This window comes from Pristis pectinata, chromosome 6, assembly GCF_009764475.1.
Source record: "Pristis pectinata isolate sPriPec2 chromosome 6, sPriPec2.1.pri, whole genome shotgun sequence".
NCBI lineage: Eukaryota > Metazoa > Chordata > Chondrichthyes > Rhinopristiformes > Pristidae > Pristis > Pristis pectinata.
In genome coordinates, this window is record NC_067410.1 from 21064007 (window position 1) to 21084352 (window position 20346).

The 20346-nt window shown below is 41.5% G+C and overlaps 1 protein-coding gene across 8 annotated transcripts in view; it reads left to right on the top strand.

Moving 5' to 3' along the window:
• Positions 1–20346, top strand: part of fbln2 (fibulin 2) — a 176018-nt gene that overhangs the window by 111091 nt on the left and 44581 nt on the right. For all 8 annotated transcript variants that reach the window (XM_052018568.1, XM_052018567.1, XM_052018569.1 and 5 more), the window contains 4 exons: positions 9515–9721; positions 13078–13167; positions 16362–16463; positions 17371–17508. In XM_052018568.1, coding sequence (XP_051874528.1) covers positions 9515–9721; positions 13078–13167; positions 16362–16463; positions 17371–17508 — 537 coding nt within the window. The remainder of the gene's footprint in view (positions 1–9514; positions 9722–13077; positions 13168–16361; positions 16464–17370; positions 17509–20346) is intronic.

A 20346-nucleotide genomic window follows, 5' to 3' on the forward strand; every position in this document is an offset into this window, starting at 1 on the left:
GGTCCATAGGCCTCTCAAGGTGCATGCCAGCTATCAGAGTATTCACATTCATCCTATCCCCCCACTTATTTAGAACCATAGAACCATACAGCACAAAACAGGCCCTTCGGCCCACCATGTTGTGCCGTCCATCAAACCACCCTCACACTACCTAACCCCTTCCTCCCGCACATCCCCCCATCCCACACTCCTCCATATGCCTATCCAACAAGCTCTTGAACCTGTTCAATGTACCTGCCTCCACCACCACCCCAGGCAGTGCATTCCATGCACCAACCACTCTCTGGGTGAAAAACCTCCCCCTGACGTCTCCCCTGAACCTCCCACCCATAACCTTAAAGCCATGCCCTCTCGTCTTGAGCATTGGTGCCCTGGGAAGGAGGCGCTGACTGTCTACCCTATCTATTCCTCTCAGTATTTTATATACCTCTATCATGTCTCCTCTCATCCTCCTCCTTTCCAGTGAATAAAGCCCTAGCACCTTAAGCCTCTCCTCATATTTCATATGCTCTAATCCAGGCAGCATCCTGGTAAATCTCCTCTGCACCCTCCCCAATGCCTCTACATCCTTCCTATAATGAGGCGACCAGAACTGAACACAGTACTCTAAGTGTGGCCTAACTAGAGTTTTGTAAAGCTGCATCATCACCTCATGGCTCTTAAACTCAATCCCACGACTTATGAAAGCCAGCATCCCATTGGCCTTCTTAACTGCTCTTTCCACCTGTGAGGCAACTTTCAATGAACTGTGAATATGAACCCCCAGATCCCTCTGCTCCTCCACACTGCCAAGTACCTTGCCATTCACCCAGTACTCTGCCCTGGAGTTTGTCCTTCCAAAGTGTACCACTTCACACTTCTCCGGATTGAACTCCATCTGCCACTTGTCAGCCCAGCTCTGCATCCTATCAATATCCCTCTATAAGCTCCGACAGCCCTCCACACTATCCACAACACCGCCGATCTTAGTGTCGTCCGCAAACTTACTAACCCAGCCTTCCACCCCCTCATCTAAGTCATCTATAAATATCACAAAAAGTAGAGGTCCCAGAACCGATCCCTGTGGGACACCACTAGTCACTGTCTTCCAATCCAAGGGCACTCCTTCCACCACAACCCTCTGCTTTCTACATGCAAGCCAATTCCTAATCCACACAGCCAAGCTTCCTTGGATCCCTTGGCCTCTGATCTTCTGAAGAAGCCTACCATGAGGAACCTTATCAAACGCCTTACTAAAATCCATGTAAACCACATCCACCGCACTGCCCTCATCAATGTTCCTGGTCACCTCCTCAAAGAACTCTTATCAGGCTTGTGAGGCAAGATCTTCCCTTCACAAAGCCATGCTGGCTGTCCCTAATCAGTCCATGATTCTCTAGGTGTTCATAAATCCTATCCCTTAGAATCCTTTCTAACAGCTTACCCACCACAGACGTGAGGCTCACCGGTCTATAATTCCCTGGCCTATCCCTATTACCTTTTTTGAACAAGGGGACAACATTCGCAACCCTCCAATCCTCTGGCACCATCCCTGTGGACAACGAGAATCCTTACCAGCGGTTCAACAATCTCCTCCCTAGCCTCTCGAAGCAGCCTGGGGAAAATCCTGCCAGGCCCCGGAGATTTATCTGTCTTAATCTTATTTAACAACTTCAACACATCCTCTCTCTTGATATCTACAACCTCGAGAACATTACCCCTACCAGCACTCCCTTCCGCATCATCAAGACTCCTCTCCCTGGTGAATACCGAAGAGAAGTACTCATTGAGAACTTCTCCCACTTCCACCGCCTCCAGGCACATTCTCCCACCTTTGTCTTTAATCAGACCTACCTTTACCCTAGCCATCCTCCTACCCTTCACGTACTTGAAAAAGGCCTTGGGATTTTCCTTAATCCTACTAGCCAAAGCCTTTTCATGTCCCCTTCTAGCTCTGCTCAGCCCTTTCTTAAGTTCCTTCGTCGCTACCCTATATTCCTCACGGGCCCTGTCTGAACCTTGCTGCTTATACCTCACGTATGCTACCTTCTTCTCCCTAACAAGTCGTTCCACCTCTCTTGTCACCCACGGTTCCTTCACCCTGCCATTCCTTCTCTGCCTCACCGGGACATATTTATCCCTAACATCCTGCATAAGATCCCTGAACATCGACCACATCTCCATGGTACATTTTCCTTCAAAAATGACATCCCAATTTACACTCCCAAGTTCTCTCCTTATAGCCTCATAGTTCGCCCTTCCCCAATTGAAAATCCTCTTGTCCTCTCTGCACCTGTCCCTGTCCATGACAATTTTAAAGATTATGGAATAATGGTCACTGTCCCCCAAATGCTCACCCACCAATAGATCCTTCACCTGTCCCAGTTCATTTCCTAAAACTAGATCTAACATGGCATTCCCTCTAGTTGGCCTGTCAACATACTGTGTCAGGAATCCCTCCTGGACACATTTAACAAATTCCGTCCCATCTAAACCTTTGGCACTAAGCAGGTTCCAGTCTATATTTGGGAAGTTGAAGTCTCCCATTATAACAACCCTGTTATTTTTGCTTCTCTCCAAACACTGCCTGCCAATCTGCTTCTCTATATCTCTACTGCTACCGGGGGGCCTATAGAATACTCCTAGTAGAGTAACTGCCGGGGGGCCTATAGAATACTCCTAGTAGAGTAACTGCTCCTTTCTTGTTCCTTAATTCCACCCATACGGACTCTAGAGATGATCCTTCTACAACATCCATTTTTTCCACAGCCGTAACAGTGTCCCTGACCAGTATCGCCACCCCTCCTCCTCTTCTCCCCCCTTCCCTATCCCTCTTAAAACACCAAAAACCAGGAATATCCAATATCCACTCCTCTCCTGACGTCAGCCACATCTCAGTAATAGCCACGATATCTGTAATCTGTTCTCTCTCTATGCCCATTAACTCCCCACTATTCTCTTTATGACTTGCCTACACCAAGCGTAATTTACAGTAGCAAATTAACCTACCAATTAGATGCCTTTGAGATGTGAGACGAAACCAGAGCACCTGAGGGAAACCCACACAGTCACAGGGCGAATGTGCAATGTCCACACGGACAGCACTTGAGGTCAGGATTGAACACATGTTGCTGGACCTGTGAAGCAGCAGCACTGTCAGCTGCTGCTCTCAATATTCACCACCCAGAAAGCTTGTGACAGTTTTGAGTCTCAATTCTGTTGCCTCAGGCAAGTCCTTGGAGCCGTCTCAGAGAGGTTTAGAAATAATCTGGCATAGAGTTGATCTCCAACAATTGATGCTCCACTTACAATGCATTACCAGAACAATGCCTGTGTTTAGGACCTAGCTGCAGGGATTCCATGACAGATTCTTGTGGAAATGCTACTCATTCATTAGTGCACTCATTTTGGATCTTCTGTGCATCATTCCAAGAATATTAGTTCTGTACTTTTGCAGAGTCACCAGTGTGTTTTGCACATTCACAAGAAGGTGCAATGTATGCTTTTGGTTGTTGCAATGCTCTTTTTCCTGAATATCTCCTGTGCGTTACTGATGTAAATGGAGTTCTCATAAAGTAAGATTCTAGGGTCCCTTCAGCAAAATACCTACTGAATTAGTGTAGGTCCCATTAAGAAGTTTTAAAAAAAACGAGGAAAACCAGAAAAGTCAGTTATGATAATGATCAGGTGATCTTGAGCCATGCTGTACCGATAACTATTCTTTAAATCTCCAGTGAGCTACTGGTGTACATGTGGGTAACATGCATGGGATTGGCTTTTGTAGGTAGGAGGATGAAAGTGGACAAATCTCAAACAACACAAAGGACTTTGAGTTTAAAAATGGATTGCTTCAGTTAGTTGCAAAAATCTGGTTCTACATCATTTTTATGGCAGCAAGTCCAGGAAATTCCTGGAATGCATTCAGAGAAATGAAAAGTGAGTGTAACACAGGAAAAATACATGGCTGAAATATCAAACCAGGAGCAAATGGAAATGGAAAAATAGAATATTTAGAAATTAGAAAAAGCAATTGATCGAGGGAAGGTGAAAAGAAGTAATTTTATATTGATGTTTGCAATTTTCATAAATTGAGAGCTCACATAAAGATCACAGCCAGCTGCAATGTTTAGCATGTGGAAAATACTGAAGCTTTAAAACAAATTGGAATCAGCAAGAAAATTAAATTCCAAAGCACCAGAGAGCAAATTTAGCCTTTCCACACTTTCAGCAGGGAGTAGCATATAAAAGAAATAAAAGTTGGAGATAAGGCTACAAATGATAAGTAGTCATTCTTTTTGACTGGAGCTCCTAATTAGAAATATCTAATTAGCAAGGACTGTAAGTTAGAAGCAAAGATTAAATATATTGGTCAACTGATGTTAGTGAAATAACTATATTAAAAACTGCAACATTTCTATTCTCCATCAGAATATCCTTTGATTATATAATTATCCCTTTTAAAAATAATGCCCGGTATAGACAACCCCATACAAATAGCTCAAATATAATTTTTTATTGAATGTACAGATCTCATCAGGAAAAAAATGAACAGGACTTGAAAGATATGCTTGGTTGATCTCATTGTCAAAATTAATAAACACTTTGGTTTGAGTTTCAAACTTGGCTGCAATTTGCAAACTGAGGGCAGTTTGGGCAGAGATTGTGTTTGTTGTTTGCTCAAACATCATTTGCATACTCACAATCAGAAATGCTATAAGGCACACTTTAAGGAGACACGGGAGACTGCAGATGCTGGAATCTGGAGCAACACACAAAAGGCGCTGGAGTAACTCAGCGGATCAGACAGCATCTATGGAGGGAAATGGACAGTCGACGTTTCGGGTCAAGATCCTTCATCTGGACTGGAAAGAAAGAGGGGAGATAGCCAGTATAAAAAGGGGGAGGGAAGGGGTGGAGCAAGAGCTGGCTGGTGAGACAGATGAGGGAGAGAGGACAGTGGGAATGATGTCAGAAGCTGGTAGGTGAGAAGTGGAAGGGCTGAAGATGATGGAATCTGATGGGAGAGCATTGGGGAGTATGGAATAAAGGGAGGGAGGTGGGAGGGGAACCAGTGGGAGGAGTGTGTGGGTGATGGGCAGATGGAGAGGGAGGGGATGGCGAAGGGGAAAGAGATACGGTGAAGGGGGCCAGTTGCATTAGGAGGAGAGAAAAAAGAAAAATGGGGGAAAAGGGACAGAGGGGTAGTGGTTACTGGCTGTTTGAGAATTCAATGTTCAAGCTACTAGGTTGGAGACTTCCCAGGTGGAATATGAAGTGCTGTTCCTCTGACTTTTGTTTAGCCTCGACTTGGCAGTGGAGGAGGCAGTGGACAGACATTTCAGTGTGGGAATGGGAAGTGGAATTAAAATGGCTGGTCACCAGGAGATCCGGGCTGGCACCGCTGATGGAGCGAAGGTGCTTGTCGAAGTGGTCCCCCAATCTGTGTCCAGTCTCACCAATGTAGACAAAGCTGCAATGGGAGCACTGGATGCAATAAAAACACTGCAGGATTCACATGACTGCCTCACCTGGAAGGGCTGTTTAGTGCCATGGATAGTGGTGAGGGAGCAGGTGTAGGGGCTCGGTGTAACACTTTTAGTGGTTACTGGGGGAGGGAGGGGCATCCATGGCGAGGGATGAACGGACAAGGGGGTCACAGAGAATGTGATCCCTGCAGAAAGTGGAGAGGGCAGGGGAGGCGAAGATGTGCCTGGTGGTGGGGTCCAGTTGTAGGTGGCAAAAGAATGATATTTTGGGTGTGGTAGATGAGACTAGGGGAACTCCATCCCTGTTATGCCTTTATGTCATTTAAGAATGATAACTTGCTTTTGTTTGATTAGTGTGGCTGAAGTTTCTGATTTTTCACAAAAGAATTAGTATTTTGATCAGAGTGTCTAGTCTATGCCATGGAACAGTTTGATTTTAACCAGCTGAACATGACTTTGAAAACTATATGGAACCATTAACTAGTTTCAGTGGTGTTGACTATTCAGCTTCTTAGTCTTTTTAAATACTTGTGAACATTTAAAAGTTGCTTTTGATACCTCTGTGTCCAAAAAATTCCCAATTTAATTGGAGAAGTCACCTTGGCTGTCCACAAACAGGCAACTGGCAGAAAGTTGGCATGTCTGTTAAACTGGATGTGGAAGCATGGCATATTTCGTTGCAGGGTTGTTCTCCAGCACAGTGATTTTTAAGCCAGAGTTACCCAGAGGTAATTCTACCCTGGTGTAGCTTTTTGTGTATAAAAAAATACTCACTAAACTTGTTGAAACTGAATGTGATTTGTGGGAAAATTGGCTTCCATCTGCAGATATTGTGAGAATTACTTGCACTATTAAGTGCACATCAATTTCAGTGGAAAGGTTTTACACCAGAGGGAACATGGTCAGTTGGCATTCCCTTAGTGCAGCAAAAGTGAAAGTTCACTCCTCATGTTGCTGTAGTCACAAGGACACAAGAAAGTAAGAACAGGAGTCAGCCACCAGGCCACCAGTCCACTCAAGCCTGCCCTGCTATTCATTATGATCATGGTTGATGTGTCCAGGCCTCAACTCCTCTTCTGTGCCAGTTCCCCACCGTCCTGAAATCCCCAATCTTTCAAAGATTTATCTACCTCCTCATTAAGTACCTCCAATGGTTTAGTCTTCATAACCATCTGGGGCAGAGTATTCCAATGCATCACAGAAAAAAATTAAAAAGAAAGAAATTCATCTCCTTTGCATATACTAAATTTATGACACGTTATGAGCTCTGCCTCTGAAATTTGCTTTGATTGAAGTTAATAGAGCTGAGGTTCATAAAGAGAGTTCCTCCTGCAAGCATTAGTGCAAATCGAAATTTCTAGCTTTTCTATGTGAGGAGAAAAAAGTTGGGTTATAATTCTATTTAGTGATATTAAGTCTGCTGTTTCTGTTATTAAATTGGTGGCATAAGTAACAACACAGATGGCCCTTGTTTGGATGCCAGGAAAAAATGTGTTGAAAACAATACATTGGCTCTGATTTTAGGTAGAACCTAATGAAAAGAAGTGAAAATTTCTGCATGTTGGCAGGATCTTTTATCAAATTCCAGTTGCCAGGGGAAAGTAGGCTTTGATGTACTTTAATTCCTGCAGTATGGGTAACTATATAATGAACAGGGGGGTAAAACTATGAACAAGATTTTTTTTAAAGTCTGGAAAATATAAAATTCAATCAAGTTGACCAGTTTTAGAAAAATTGTTTAAAAACTAGTATTTAAAAATGTACCGATGAAAAGAGGGCTCCAGATATTGTGAAAATGAATTATTTAACTTGAAATCTCATTATTTTGAGAAGATTTTCATTCAGTTATCCTGGAGCTAAGTTAAAGACAGAAAGCTTCTAAGATGCCATTTTTGAAAAGAATTTTCACTAAATAAAAAGAGAAACTAACAATATGACTCATGGCTTGATATTAAATGTAACCTATAGATTATTGTACATTGAACAGCAATGTTAATTGCTGATAAAACACAGTTTCAGATGTCAAAATCAGAAGCAAAGGACTGAATAAAACTGCATGCAAACTGTATCCACTTTTGGCCAGTAAAGGTAGTTTGAAATAATGCTAGAAATACTCAGGCAGCATCTGTGGAGAGAGAAGCAGAGTTTCAGGTCAATGGTCATTCCTCAGAATGGGGAAAAGTTAGAAATACAAGAAGTTTGTTTTGCAGAGAAAGTGGGGAGGGGTGGAGATACCAGAGGAAAGGCCTGTGATAGGGTGGAGACGAGCAGAGATGAACAGCACAGTGGTGGTGTTGGCTGAAAAAGGGCAGTAAGGGTTAATGAATAACAAAAGGTAAATTTGGAGGAGCAGCTCCCACATTCACCTCAACAGGTGGATCAGAGGGAACCCACTGAACATGAGTTCCTCAAACTCAAGGGACTGCCAAAGAAAGATACAAAGAGAGAAAGAGACACAGAGAGTCATAGAGTTGTACAGCATGGAAACAAGCCCTTCAGCCAAATTTGCCCATGCCAACTGAAATGCCTATGCTAATCCCATTTTCCTGCATTTGGTCCATATCCCTTATTCCTTTCCTTCCATGTACCTGTCCAAAAGCTTTGTAAATGCTGTGATTGTATCTGCCTCTACCACCTCCTCTGGCAGCTTGTTCCATGTACCCACCACCCTGTGTGTGAAAAACCTGCCCCTCAGATCTCCTTTAAATATATCTGCTCTTAGCTTAAACCTATGTCCTGTAATTTTAGACTCCCCTATCCTTGGAAGAAGACTGTGACTATCTACTCTATGTCCCTCATGGTTTTATAAATCTACATAAGGTTACCCCTCAGTCTCCAGCACCTCAGTGAGGACAATCCCAGCTCATCCAATTTCTCCTTGTAACTAAAGCCCTCCATTCCAGGCAACATCCTGGTGAAAATCTTCTGTATTCTTCGTAGTGCTACCACATCCTTTCTAAAGTATAGTGACCGGAACTACACATAATATTCCAAGTGTGGTCTAAACAATGTCTTGCACAGCTGCAACATGATGTCCCACAAGCTTGCCACATGAAGCAGCTTTCAGTAGTCTCAATGCATCAGGTTGGTTTCAATCATAGGAGCTTTTATGGATATGAGGGTTGGGGCACTGGATGAACAATGTGGACCCATAAAGAAAATGCTTTCACTTAGCTGGAGGATATCTTCTTCTTCTTCTAATCTGTTTCAGCCTGACATGGCTCAGGCCTTGATAAAGTGTGATTGTTGACCTATTGACTCCACAGTATTTCTTTTGGATTCTACGCCTGAGAATGCAGGTGGCTCACTCAAAATCGAAACTGATGCTGTTAGGATCAGAGATCACAGTAGGAAATAGAGCAGTTGCATTTTAACAGGTCACCTGTTCTGTTTCTACCAAGCAGAGAGAGTTAAAATTCCTTTCTCCCCATTTCCAAGTGGGCATGGATCCAGAGCAAAACAAAACTGACATGGATGTCACAGTAAGTAGAATTAAATTGCTAGTAATGTTCTGAGGCCGCTGGATAACTGGCAGACTAAATGGAAAATGTCGCACTGCTGTTCGCCCAAGGATTAAGCTGAGGTTAGCTGTTGGTGAGTAGTAGAGAGTGCTTTAGACTGCTAAATGGACCAGGAAGTGCTTGTTGCTAACACAGAGTGCTTAAGTAAAAAGTGCATCATTTCATGACGCTTGCTGAATCGAAAAATATTTGTTTACACCATTGCATTTATAAACCATGATTTTTAACATTTGCTAAATAGGTCTAAATTGTAATAGCCACCTATGCATCTTTCATATGTATGGACTACCTACTGTCTTGGTGTTTGGTAGCATTTATGAACAAACATATATGAAGGTAATTTTCCCACACTGCTGTCTGTTGTAATGTGGTTGCTTGTTCTGACAACAGGAGATATTGCTGCAGGGGTTGTTCAGAGCTTCACAAGAACTCTACCAGCAATTTTGTTGGCTCCAGTTTAAAAGTTCTCCCACATTTTTAGATGAGGTTTGGGGAATAAATAATTGAATGTGCATCTTTTTTTTTCAGTTTTAGAAACAGAAGGTATTAAGGAAGCTCATTCACTGAGTGAATCAGATACCGCATTTAACTTCATAACAGACAATGAACTAAATGAATGTACAATGTATCCTGGACAAATTTGCCAGCATTTCTGCATCAAATCATTGGAATCCTATGAGTGTACATGTTTCCCTGGATATACATTACAAGCAGATGGACGCAGCTGCAAATCAGGTGAGAGGAAATGACTGATCTCAAAATTATCTTCTCAATTGACCATCAAAACCAAGTCTTTAGCTATATGAAAGAGTGGGCCTTGCTTGCAAGATCTTATAACTACATGTGCCACTTTCTTCCATTCTTGTAGTGCTTGATCAGTTTATCTCAAACAGTTTAGGCATTTGGCCATGGATTAACTGACCAGGCAAATATATTAGAAATACATCACCATTCCTTCATTGCCATAAGGTCTCCCTTCCCAATAACACTGTGGGAGTATCTTCAGATGGACTGCACTGGTTCAAAAGGAGGCTTGCCGAAGTAAAAAAAGTGACAAGCAATAAATGATGGGTGTGCCAGTGATGGCTACATGCTATGAAGTGAATAAAAACCTTGGAGCTAAACAGTAGCAGAACATTCAGCAGGCTGGCAATTAGGTGGGCTAACCTGTGCATTTTCCACAATCAATGCGATTTTGTTGTCCCTTTTCGTGGCTGCACTTAAGGTTAACAGTGCCACATCAGCAAAAATTGGTTTGGTTCACAATGTTAATTTATTCTCCTGAGGAACCTTTGTAGGATCTGCTGGAGGGATGAGAGCATAATATAAGTATTGGGAGCAGGAGTGAGTTATTCGGCTCTTCAAGCCTGCTCTGCCATTCACCAGTGGTGTATCAGAGCACATCATAAGTCCGTGCCTCAAAAAAGTTTCATGATTTTACCAGGCATTTTGAACATACCTCCGATATTCCAATGGGTGCTCTAACACCTTTGGTGGGACTCCAAAATGAGGTGATGGTGTAGATGTCAAGAAAATATTGATCATGTAGGTGCAGTCTCTGACTCCTTAGATCAGTAGCCCCAAAATGCATTGATCTGAAACATTGACTCTGTTTCTTTTTCCACAAACGCTGCATGAACTGCTTTGTATTTCCACCATTTTCAGATTTTTAAAATTTTAAATATCCAAGTGTATTCAAGCAAACTATGTCCCCTTGGCTAATTTATATACTGAATACTTGGTGGAAAAAGGCTCTCATTAATGGTGTGCTGTCAAGTGCCTATGGAGGACATGAGTCATGGATTAAATTGAAGGACTTGGCATAAATCAGTAATGGTTTCCTTTGCAAAGTGCATCTTTCATAAACATTGTCCTTGTGACAAGCAGAGTCCTGTGTGGAGGGTGGATCCTATCCTCCCCTTCTACTGCGCGATTTAAATCAGAGCTAATGAAATGGTAATGATGAAAGAGGAGATATATGGTATTAACTGCGTTAGTACTTTATAATTTCACCAAGTCATGAAAGAAACGTACAGGAGAAATAGTGGGTGATTATCTGGCAACTCCATTTTCGGCCCTCACTTTCTTACAATTGTAGGTGAAGCTGTAAGTTTAATACAAGTTAATATGAGTTAATATGTGACCTCTCCAAGGTATAGAATATGCAGAAGTGGCTGTCCACTAGAAATGAAGTCTGTATCATTTCCAGACAGATGGTAACAATTGAAAACGTGTGTTTCACCCCATGTAACTGCCTTTCCCTTCATGCCTAATGAAGTAAATGATTATGCCAAATTACCTAGAAGGTCTGCCCCTTGCTTGTGGCTGTGTTGCCAATTGCAAATTGTAAAGCCAGATAATTCCTGATGGAAAGAACTCAAGATTGCATGATGCAGTTAAGAGCCTGAACACATCAGCACAGATGGCAAAGAGAAACGTTTGGAATGCCATCAGAATATGTCATAATGTCAAACTGCTCTATCTGTCTCATGGCTTTAAACACAACCTATATAAGATAAGATTCTTCTCCTTTCTTGGCTGTGGTTGTCAAGTTAAAAGTTTTAAAGAAGTTTCATATCATTAGAACTTACCGGAATTGATCACATCACTACCCCAAAGTGCTGATGATCAACGAATGGCCCAGCCTGCCAAATTCGGATAAGAGTGTGGCAGCATCATTCAGAAGCAGCGTGTGTGGTTGTGAACTTTGGCTGGGACCAGGGTGGACACCCAAATGGATTATCTGACACAATACCTGAAAGGGTGATGAAGGTGCAAACCATCCTTACCTTTAAAAAGTTCCTGACAACCATTTGAAGACACAACCTTCAAGGCTACAGACCAGGAGGTGGAATTTTGGATAAACCAGAGTAGTCCATTTTGGCATGAACAGAATGGGCTGAATGTCTCCTTTGTGCCATAAATGTGATTTTCTATGATTCCATGCAATAGGCTCAAACCAGTAAAAGTTCATTCTAAGACTATTAGGAAATTTTTCTCAATATGAAGAATGACCAGTAATAACTCGAATATATTTCCGAACAGAATTGTGGTAAAACAAACAATGAATTCATTGAATAAACAATGGGGTGGTGGGGTTTGTGGGTGCTAGGTGGTGTTTCTGGGTGTGGGCAGTAGTGAAGGGTCTTTCTTGTATCTAATTATCTGATAATAAACTCAATATCCTTACTGTGAAACCAGTTTGATAAATCTTTATGAAGCCTAATTATGTATTAAGGTCCCACATTGTAACACTAAGTGCATGAACTTTCAGAAGTGCTTGCAAAATCTTGTTGTGGTCTATTTTGGAATTTTCCTTCTTATTCATCTGGAAGAAATCATCCGTGGAGGGATATTATTCTTGATTCTGAAACTATTGTAACAATGACTCATATTTTCTAAGCAATTTCCATCTGTTTTTCAAAGTCCTGAATCATTTGCATTCTTTACTTTTTCATGGCTCAGTTACATGAATTATGTATCAAATCTTTGACTTTAATATTACTGGTGTAAAGAGTGGATTGTCATTTATGTACTATTTACAGTGGGGGAAGAAAGTAGTGGATCTTGTTATGAGATATATTTTAATTGCCAATCTGTTTTACAATCAATCCACTGAGGGAGATTTTCATCCTACTGACCAATGTCCTGCCTGGATCTTCCCATCCTGTAATGTTATTGGCTATTCTGAATACACGGTAAAGGGAGCTGTCTGAACTCCATCTTGCAAGGTGCAGATTGAGGTATGCTTCGATCAGCTGGTCACAAAATATTTCCTGCCCATTTTGCGAAATCAACCTTATGGGGGGCACAGAGTTGAGGACAGAATTAAAATTATAAGAAGGTGGGTTTAGTTCTTGCTTCCCCAGCTTCCTCCCAATTCCCCATAAAATTGCACCACACATATCCCATTCAATTAAAATGTCCCCTAATCATGTGGATACCAAATCTGTGGTGTAGTGGATCAAAAGAAGCGTAGAATTTTGAAATGTCAATTTTCTTTGTTGATAATTGAACATTTTTTGAAGTTTGCAATTTCTGTATCGAGTAACAATAATGAGATTGATATTTCACTCTGTATTTTGAAACAGAATATGAGGAGGAAGAGAAAAATTACATGGAGGTGCAGACTTCTGAGGCAACACAAACTCTTACATCTGATGAAGTGGATCGCTGTGGAGGTATGCTTTAATCAGCAGCAATATTTTGCTCTTGGAGGAAATATTGCAGCCAAAGAAACACTTCTGAGTTGCAGCTAGCAGCTAGCTTAATGGGCATAGCAGTCATTTGGATTTAAAGTGTACATAGAGGCTGCAGAAAGGATGTCTGTAAAACACACATCAGAGAAGAAACAAAGTCATTTTTATAAGTTCCAACTAAGAATGGTAAAAGTAACACACAAAAATGGAATATCGTCTTTTTCCTTCCATTTTGGAGAGCTCATTTTTGTCAGAGAAAAAATTCAAAATTAAGACGATTTGTGATCCATTATCTCTTGTTCTGAGGGGGGAAGATTCCCTTAAATCAAGCAATGGGTAGGACATGTGTAATTGGTAATTGGTTTATTATTGTCATAGGTATTGCGATACAGTGAAAAACTTTGTTTTGCATGTCATCCCAAACATAAGTACATTGAGGTAGCACAAAGGGAAAAGCAATAACAGAATGCAGAATATAATGTTACTGTTACCATTACAGAGAAAGTGCAGTGCAGGTAGACAAATAAAGTGCAAGGGCCACGATGAAGTAGATTGAGAGATCAAGAGTTCATCTTTATTGTGCAGGAGGGCTGTTCAAGTGTCTTATAACAGCGGGATAGAAGCTGTCCATTAACTTGGTGGTGCGTGTTTTCAAACTTTTGCATCTTCTACCTGATGGAGTGGGGAGAAGAGAGAATGACCGGGGTGGGAGGGGTCCTTGATTATGTTGGTTGGTTTCCTGAGGCAGCGGGCAGTGTCTTTCTGTAATTTCTTGCAGACTTGGGCAGAGCAGTTACCACACCAAACTGTGATGCACCTGGATAGGATACTTTCTGTGGTGCACCTAACATGCTGAATTTGCAGGGCATTAGGAAAAATTGTGTTCAAGTTCAAGTTCAGGTTTATTGTCATTGGCATACATACACATATACATAAATGCCATGAAAATTAGCTTTTTGCACCAACAGCACAGTACATTACAAACATGACAAACATAAGTTAGCACAAATTTAAATTGACATAAATTATGCATAACTTATATGAAAAAAAAAACATAATGACACTAGTGTAAATTGAGAGAGAGAAAGAAATATAGCCTGATGTGGTGTTAGGGTTTTTCAGGTCAGTTTAAAGAACCTGATGGTAGTGGGGACAAAGGTGTTGAACCTTGAGGTGCGGGTCTTCAGGCTCCTGCACCTCCTGCCTGATGGCAGCATCAAATAAAGGGCATGGCCTGGAAGGTGGGGGTCCCTGATGATGGATGTCACCTTCCTGAGACATTGCTTCTTGTAGATGTCCTCAATAGTGGGGAGAGCTGTACCTGTGATGGAATTGGCCATGTCCACTACTCTCTGTAGCCTCTTGTGTTCCTGTGCATTGGAGTTCCCATACCAGGATGTGATGCAAACAGTCAGAATGCTTTCCACTGTACATCTGTAGAAGTTTGTCAGAGTCTTCAATGACACACTGAATCTCCTTAAGCTTCTAAGAAAGTAGAGATGCTGACGTGCCTTCTTCATGGTTGCATCTATGTTCTGGGCCCAGGATAGGAACTCTGAGATGTTGACACCCAGGAACTTGTGGGTGTAATGTGTGCTTTGATGGATATAGAAAAAGCTTAAAGGTCTCGATGTTTTATACTAAAACTGCAAAAGGTAAATAAGTGGAAGTGTTTCCTGGCACTGCTTCCTATCACTTTATATTGATGTGCTGTCTTCCACCCAACCTCACCTTCTTGGCAGCTACACACCATCTCCCCCAGATCACCCGTAATTGAACAGTCAATCGAAAATGTAGCTATCACAATAGAAAAAGATTAAACCAAACTTGACGTGCTTGCAAGAGTGGAAGAGATCAGGAAAGAATTATTATTTTAACATCTCATCTATTGAGAATGGTTCAGTGGCAGTTAAACTAGCATTCTTTCATCCATGTTGGTGTAATACCACTGTTGTGTCATGTTCATCTGTCACCACTTTTAACTGACAGCTACAGTGTGTAAAAATTGAGTCCTTTGATATACAAAGGTCTCTAGTGTAATTTCAACGTGTCATGACCCATTGCTAGTGCCAAACACATCCAGTAGATGTTCAAGAAAGTGAGATCTCAACATTTTTTCTTTGATTATCTTGTCGGAGAAGTAACCATGATCTCCATGCTCATCCTTCTCCCTTCCTTGACCTGCCTAATTGCCAAGGACTGCTCTTGCAAGACCCTGCCAGTAACTGTCCACTGCCTGAAATCTGGTTCCTGCTGCTTAGTCAAGGACTGAATCCCCCCCCAGGATCAGATGAGAGAGTCATTTGTTTCTGAATGTCCTGAGCTTCACATGTAGGTTGGAGGAACAACACCTCATATTCTGCCTTAGGAGTCTCCAACCTGATGGCCTTAACATTGATTTCTCTGACTTTCGGTAACCCCACCACTTATTTTTCTTTCCCTCCCCCACTCCTTTGTCTTCCCTTATTCCTATGGCTCCCTTCCCCTGCGTTGATGACCTGTCCATCTCCTCTCCTCCCCTCCCTCATCCTTTATTCATGGTCCACTGCCCTCTCCTACCGATTCCTTCTTCTTCAGCCCTTGCCCTCTTCTACCTATCACCTCTCAGCTTAATACAACTTCTTCCCCTCCCCCACCCACTACCTTCCCCCTCTCACCTGGACTCGCCTATCACCTGAACTCACCTATCCCCTGCCTGCGTGTGCTCCTCCCCCTCCCCCCACCTTCTTATTCTGGCTTCTGCCCTCTTCCAATCCTGATGAAGGGTCTCAGCCCAAAACTTTAACTGTTTATTTCCCTCCATAGATGCTGCCTGACCTGCTGGGTTCCTCCAGCACTTTTTGTGTATTGCTCCAGATTCCAGCATCTGCAGAATTTCTTGTGTCTCCGTGAGCTTAATATCCTTTCTGGAGTTCCCGTGACAAATTTATGCCATGAATTAAAATCAAGGCTTAAACTTAAGCTGTCCTGAAAATGTCCAGAGATACTAACTTATATTCTCATACGTTGTTCCTGATCAGAAACAACTCGTGTGAAGCACAATTATCACCACAATATACCATAGATTCGTCCTAACAGAAGAAAGTTTTCCTTTGAGTAATCCTGATGATGGTTGGAGTTTATTTAGATGTTTTATGTCTTTGGCCTAATTTTAAAATGAAGCTTCTTTATGACAGATGCCAGTCCATGCATGCACTACTGCACTCAACTTGGAAGGGATATAGTTTGCTCCTGTTTCTCTGGTTATAGACTGATGGCAGATCAGACCTCCTGTGAAGGTAAATTGCATGTTTACTGTCTGCAAAATGTAAAAAAAAGACAGTGAGATGATTTTAGTTAATTTGATGTCAAAGTTCACTGGAATTCCATCAGTGCACTGTATGTTCATAACCAAATTTTATCAAAGACCTGGTCACGAAACAAAATCAAGTATTTTGTGTTCCAATTCCATGGTGTCTGTGAGACCACTAGATAAGTGCAATGAAGTCAGTCAATGAGAAACACATAATTAATGTCACTTGCATATTTTTTCTATTGGCGTTGGTGGTTTATGAATGACAGGGGCCTTAAACAGTGGAAAAGACCTTCAGCTAATGTCTGCTCCAGTGTTACTTAAAGGATGAATCCACAGCTAAGGCCATTGAGCTAGCCAGGGTTGTGATGTTTTCAGTCAAGATCATTCATCAAACAAAAAAGCAATCACCTTAGCTGAGGTTCCCCATAATAACTGTTCTTTGCTGGGTGCCTAACATTATGTCCCATTGGCCATTTGATATCTGTAGGTGACTGTCCCCATCAGTGACTTACTGCTCCACCCCTTCCCCACCTAAATGCCCTCTCTTGACACTCAGTGGTACAGCTCTCCCAAAGTTGAAAGAGCTGTCGCTTTAAGAGATCCCTCCATGTTGAATAACTAGGCAGCAAAGTTCATGAACCTACTGTGCAAAGTAGAATGTGGTTCACACATGGTCCAAATCAAACTGCTACTGCTCTCTCATGAAATATGGCTCCACTCCATGTTTTTGCATGCTGAAGATTTACTCGCTTATTATGTTGGCATCTTCTTTGCAGGAGATTCTAAAGGTAGACAATATATTAGAAAGAAATACTTTGAAAATATCTTCTTTGTAATCATCCAAGAATGCATAATTTTTGTAAATGTCTCTCCAATGACTTATAATATAGATGTGAATGAGTGTGTACTGGGCACACACAACTGTTCAAGAGGACACTCCTGTGAGAATACTCAAGGATCATTCCAGTGTATCCCAATAATAACTTGTGAGAATGGTTTTGTCGCAAATGCATTCAACAAATGTGTTGGTAAGACCAGAATTCCCTTCTTTCGTATAACCTTTCACTGAAATGTTGTCTGCACTTCACTTAATTATCAAGCTGTCTGGAATTTCTGCAGGGGTCGTCCCAATCTTCTGCTGCAGACTAAATGGCCGTAAATTATTGTGATAATGGATAAGATTCCCAGCAACGTTATGACAGGCAGTGTGGAGATGATGCACTTCTTTCCTTCTAGGCTCAATTACCCTATGTTACAACAATGATTGCATTTTAGTGGATGTGAAACATTTGAAATGACCTGAGATTGTTAAAGCTGTTGTGTAAATGTTTTGTTCTGGTATTTTGATCATTCCTGTTCCTCTTCAGCTGGTAGTTCTGACAAGAGATCATAAGATGACAGATCAGTAACAGATGACAGATTCCAGTATCTGCAGTGTCTTGTGTCTCCAGATCAGGAATTCATACTGCTCCCTGTGTCAGCTCTGTCAGGCAATATGGCCATGTGCCTCGTCACTTTCCCACCTGATCCCTTAATCTTCTGATTCCCTTCCTGTCCAAAAATCAATGAATTTGAGCCTTAAATATACAACCATGCCAAGAGAGAAAATTCCGAAGATTTACAACCTCGTGTAAAGAAATTTATCCTCATCTCTGTTCTAAATAATGTTCTAAATCTGATTCCTTATCTTGAAACTTCACCTCTTATTGCTGGACTCTCCCTGTGCTAATTTAGAAAGCTGTATTAAGCTTTCCTTACAGTTTCTTTCGACACTGGCAGTGTTACGGTTTAGCTTCCTTAAAATTGGTGTCTGCTAATCAGCTCTTGATATTTTTACTGGCAAGTTTTTCTCCTCAATCCAGCCAAAGGACTCATAGGCCCCATTTTTGACCTCAACATCAAGAACGTTTTACTCTGATAACCTCCTCACACTAATCTTTCAGGCATTTCAGGCTTGTGAAACCTGGTATTGCTGCATATGACCTAATGTAAGACCTACTTCAGATAATGCTTTAAGTGCCTCAACATCCTATCGACTGATAATGCTTTACAAGGCTTAATGCTCAGTCTCCTCCAGATAATATTTTATATATATGACCTGCAGCCATCTCAGGGTTTTCTCATAGCCAAGTTACTACTTTCATCCCCTGGGTTCCAGCTGTCCTTGAGGCCTCACCGCCACAGTTATCCCACAAAGCAGAGTAATCTGTGAGTAGTAACTAGGATTTGGGTGACAGATCTTGGAGTCTGGGCCCCAACCATCCTGATGGCTTTTTGACATCTCACTGGTTAATGCCTTGGAGTTGCTTGCTACTGTTTTTAATGATTGGAGACACTGAGAAATATTTCAAAACAGCTTAAATACTAATAAAAATTTAAAATAATAAATGTTAGAAATTCATTGAAAACATTAAGTAAAATTAAAAACAACTCACTTCAATCAGCTAGCTTTTCAGTTTATGTTGATGACTCCATTGAAATGATTTGAGTTGTGCTGCCTCCTCCAGCCATCCTTGGCATGTAGCTGAGGTGCTGGATACTCAGAGCTTCCTGTCTCTCTGCTCAGTGTTTGTGCTCCATCCCCGGTCTCAGTGCTGAATCCTACATTGAAATGGGAGGTGGCATCAGACACCCCCTTCCCTCCACTCATTTCTGACTCCCATGTTGCTGTATGCGGGCTTGGAAGCCAGGAATGAGCTGACCTGCCCACTGTAGCTGCTGATGGTAATGGAACTATTGGCTGAGGAGCTGCACAATCCAGCCCATAACACGTGCTCCTGATAAAACTTTACAATGTTAAACCTTATATCTACTCCTGATAATGCCTTAAAACATCTACCAAAATGTGTAGTCCCTCATCTGCCTTCATGACCTAACTTTAGATTCACACACTGTCCCCAATGCAAGGTTTTCTTTCTAATGGAACTATGATAAACATTCCTGTGAATGGTTGCCAACACAACTTAAAATTTGATAAAATCATGAATGAATGAAGATTGCCTTAGAAATAAAAACTTGTAACTTATCACTGTCATTTATTCAATCCTTTTGCTACAAATCTTAATTAAAAAGATTGACTAATCAATCAATTTATATTATTCTTATGAGACCACAAATTTTATCTCTGAATCAATTGGTAAGGGCAATGGCAGTTTCAATACATTTGAAGTGGTTCATGCATGTTTCACTGATAACTATTTACTTATAAAATCCATTGACCATAAGGAGGAGACCCTCTGGAGAGATTGGATAGGCTGGGTTTATTCTCAATGGGATGTAGAAGGCTGAGGGGTGACCTGATAGAGGTTTATATAATTCTGAGGGGCATAGACAAGATAGATATTGAGAATCCTTTTCCCAGGGCAGGGGAGTCCAGAACCATAGGGCACAGGTTGAAGAAGAAATTTAAAAGAGTTCTGAGGGGCAAGTTTTTCACACAGAGGTTGATGAAAATCTGGAGTGAGTTGCCAGAGCAGGTGGTGGATGCAGATACAATTACAACAGTTAAAGAAGTTTCGACAGGTTTTGGATAGGAAAGGCTGAGACGGGTACAGGCCTAATGCTGGCAAATGGGATTAGCATAGATAGGCACCATGGTCAGCATGGACAAGGTGGGCCAAAAGGGCCCATCTCTGTGTTGTATGTTTCTATGATTCTCAGACTGATCCTAAATGCGGGTTAATTTAATGGCAAGTAAAGGAATTTGTATACATTCCGAGCTGCACTGATGATTATAAATATGCTAAAATTTACTGTCATAGATGTACAAGAATAAAACTAAAGTTTATCATTTTGATCATGCATAGGTTGAATTGCAGCATAACTAACAAAATAAAAATGCATACTGGTAATGTGCATTAATATCT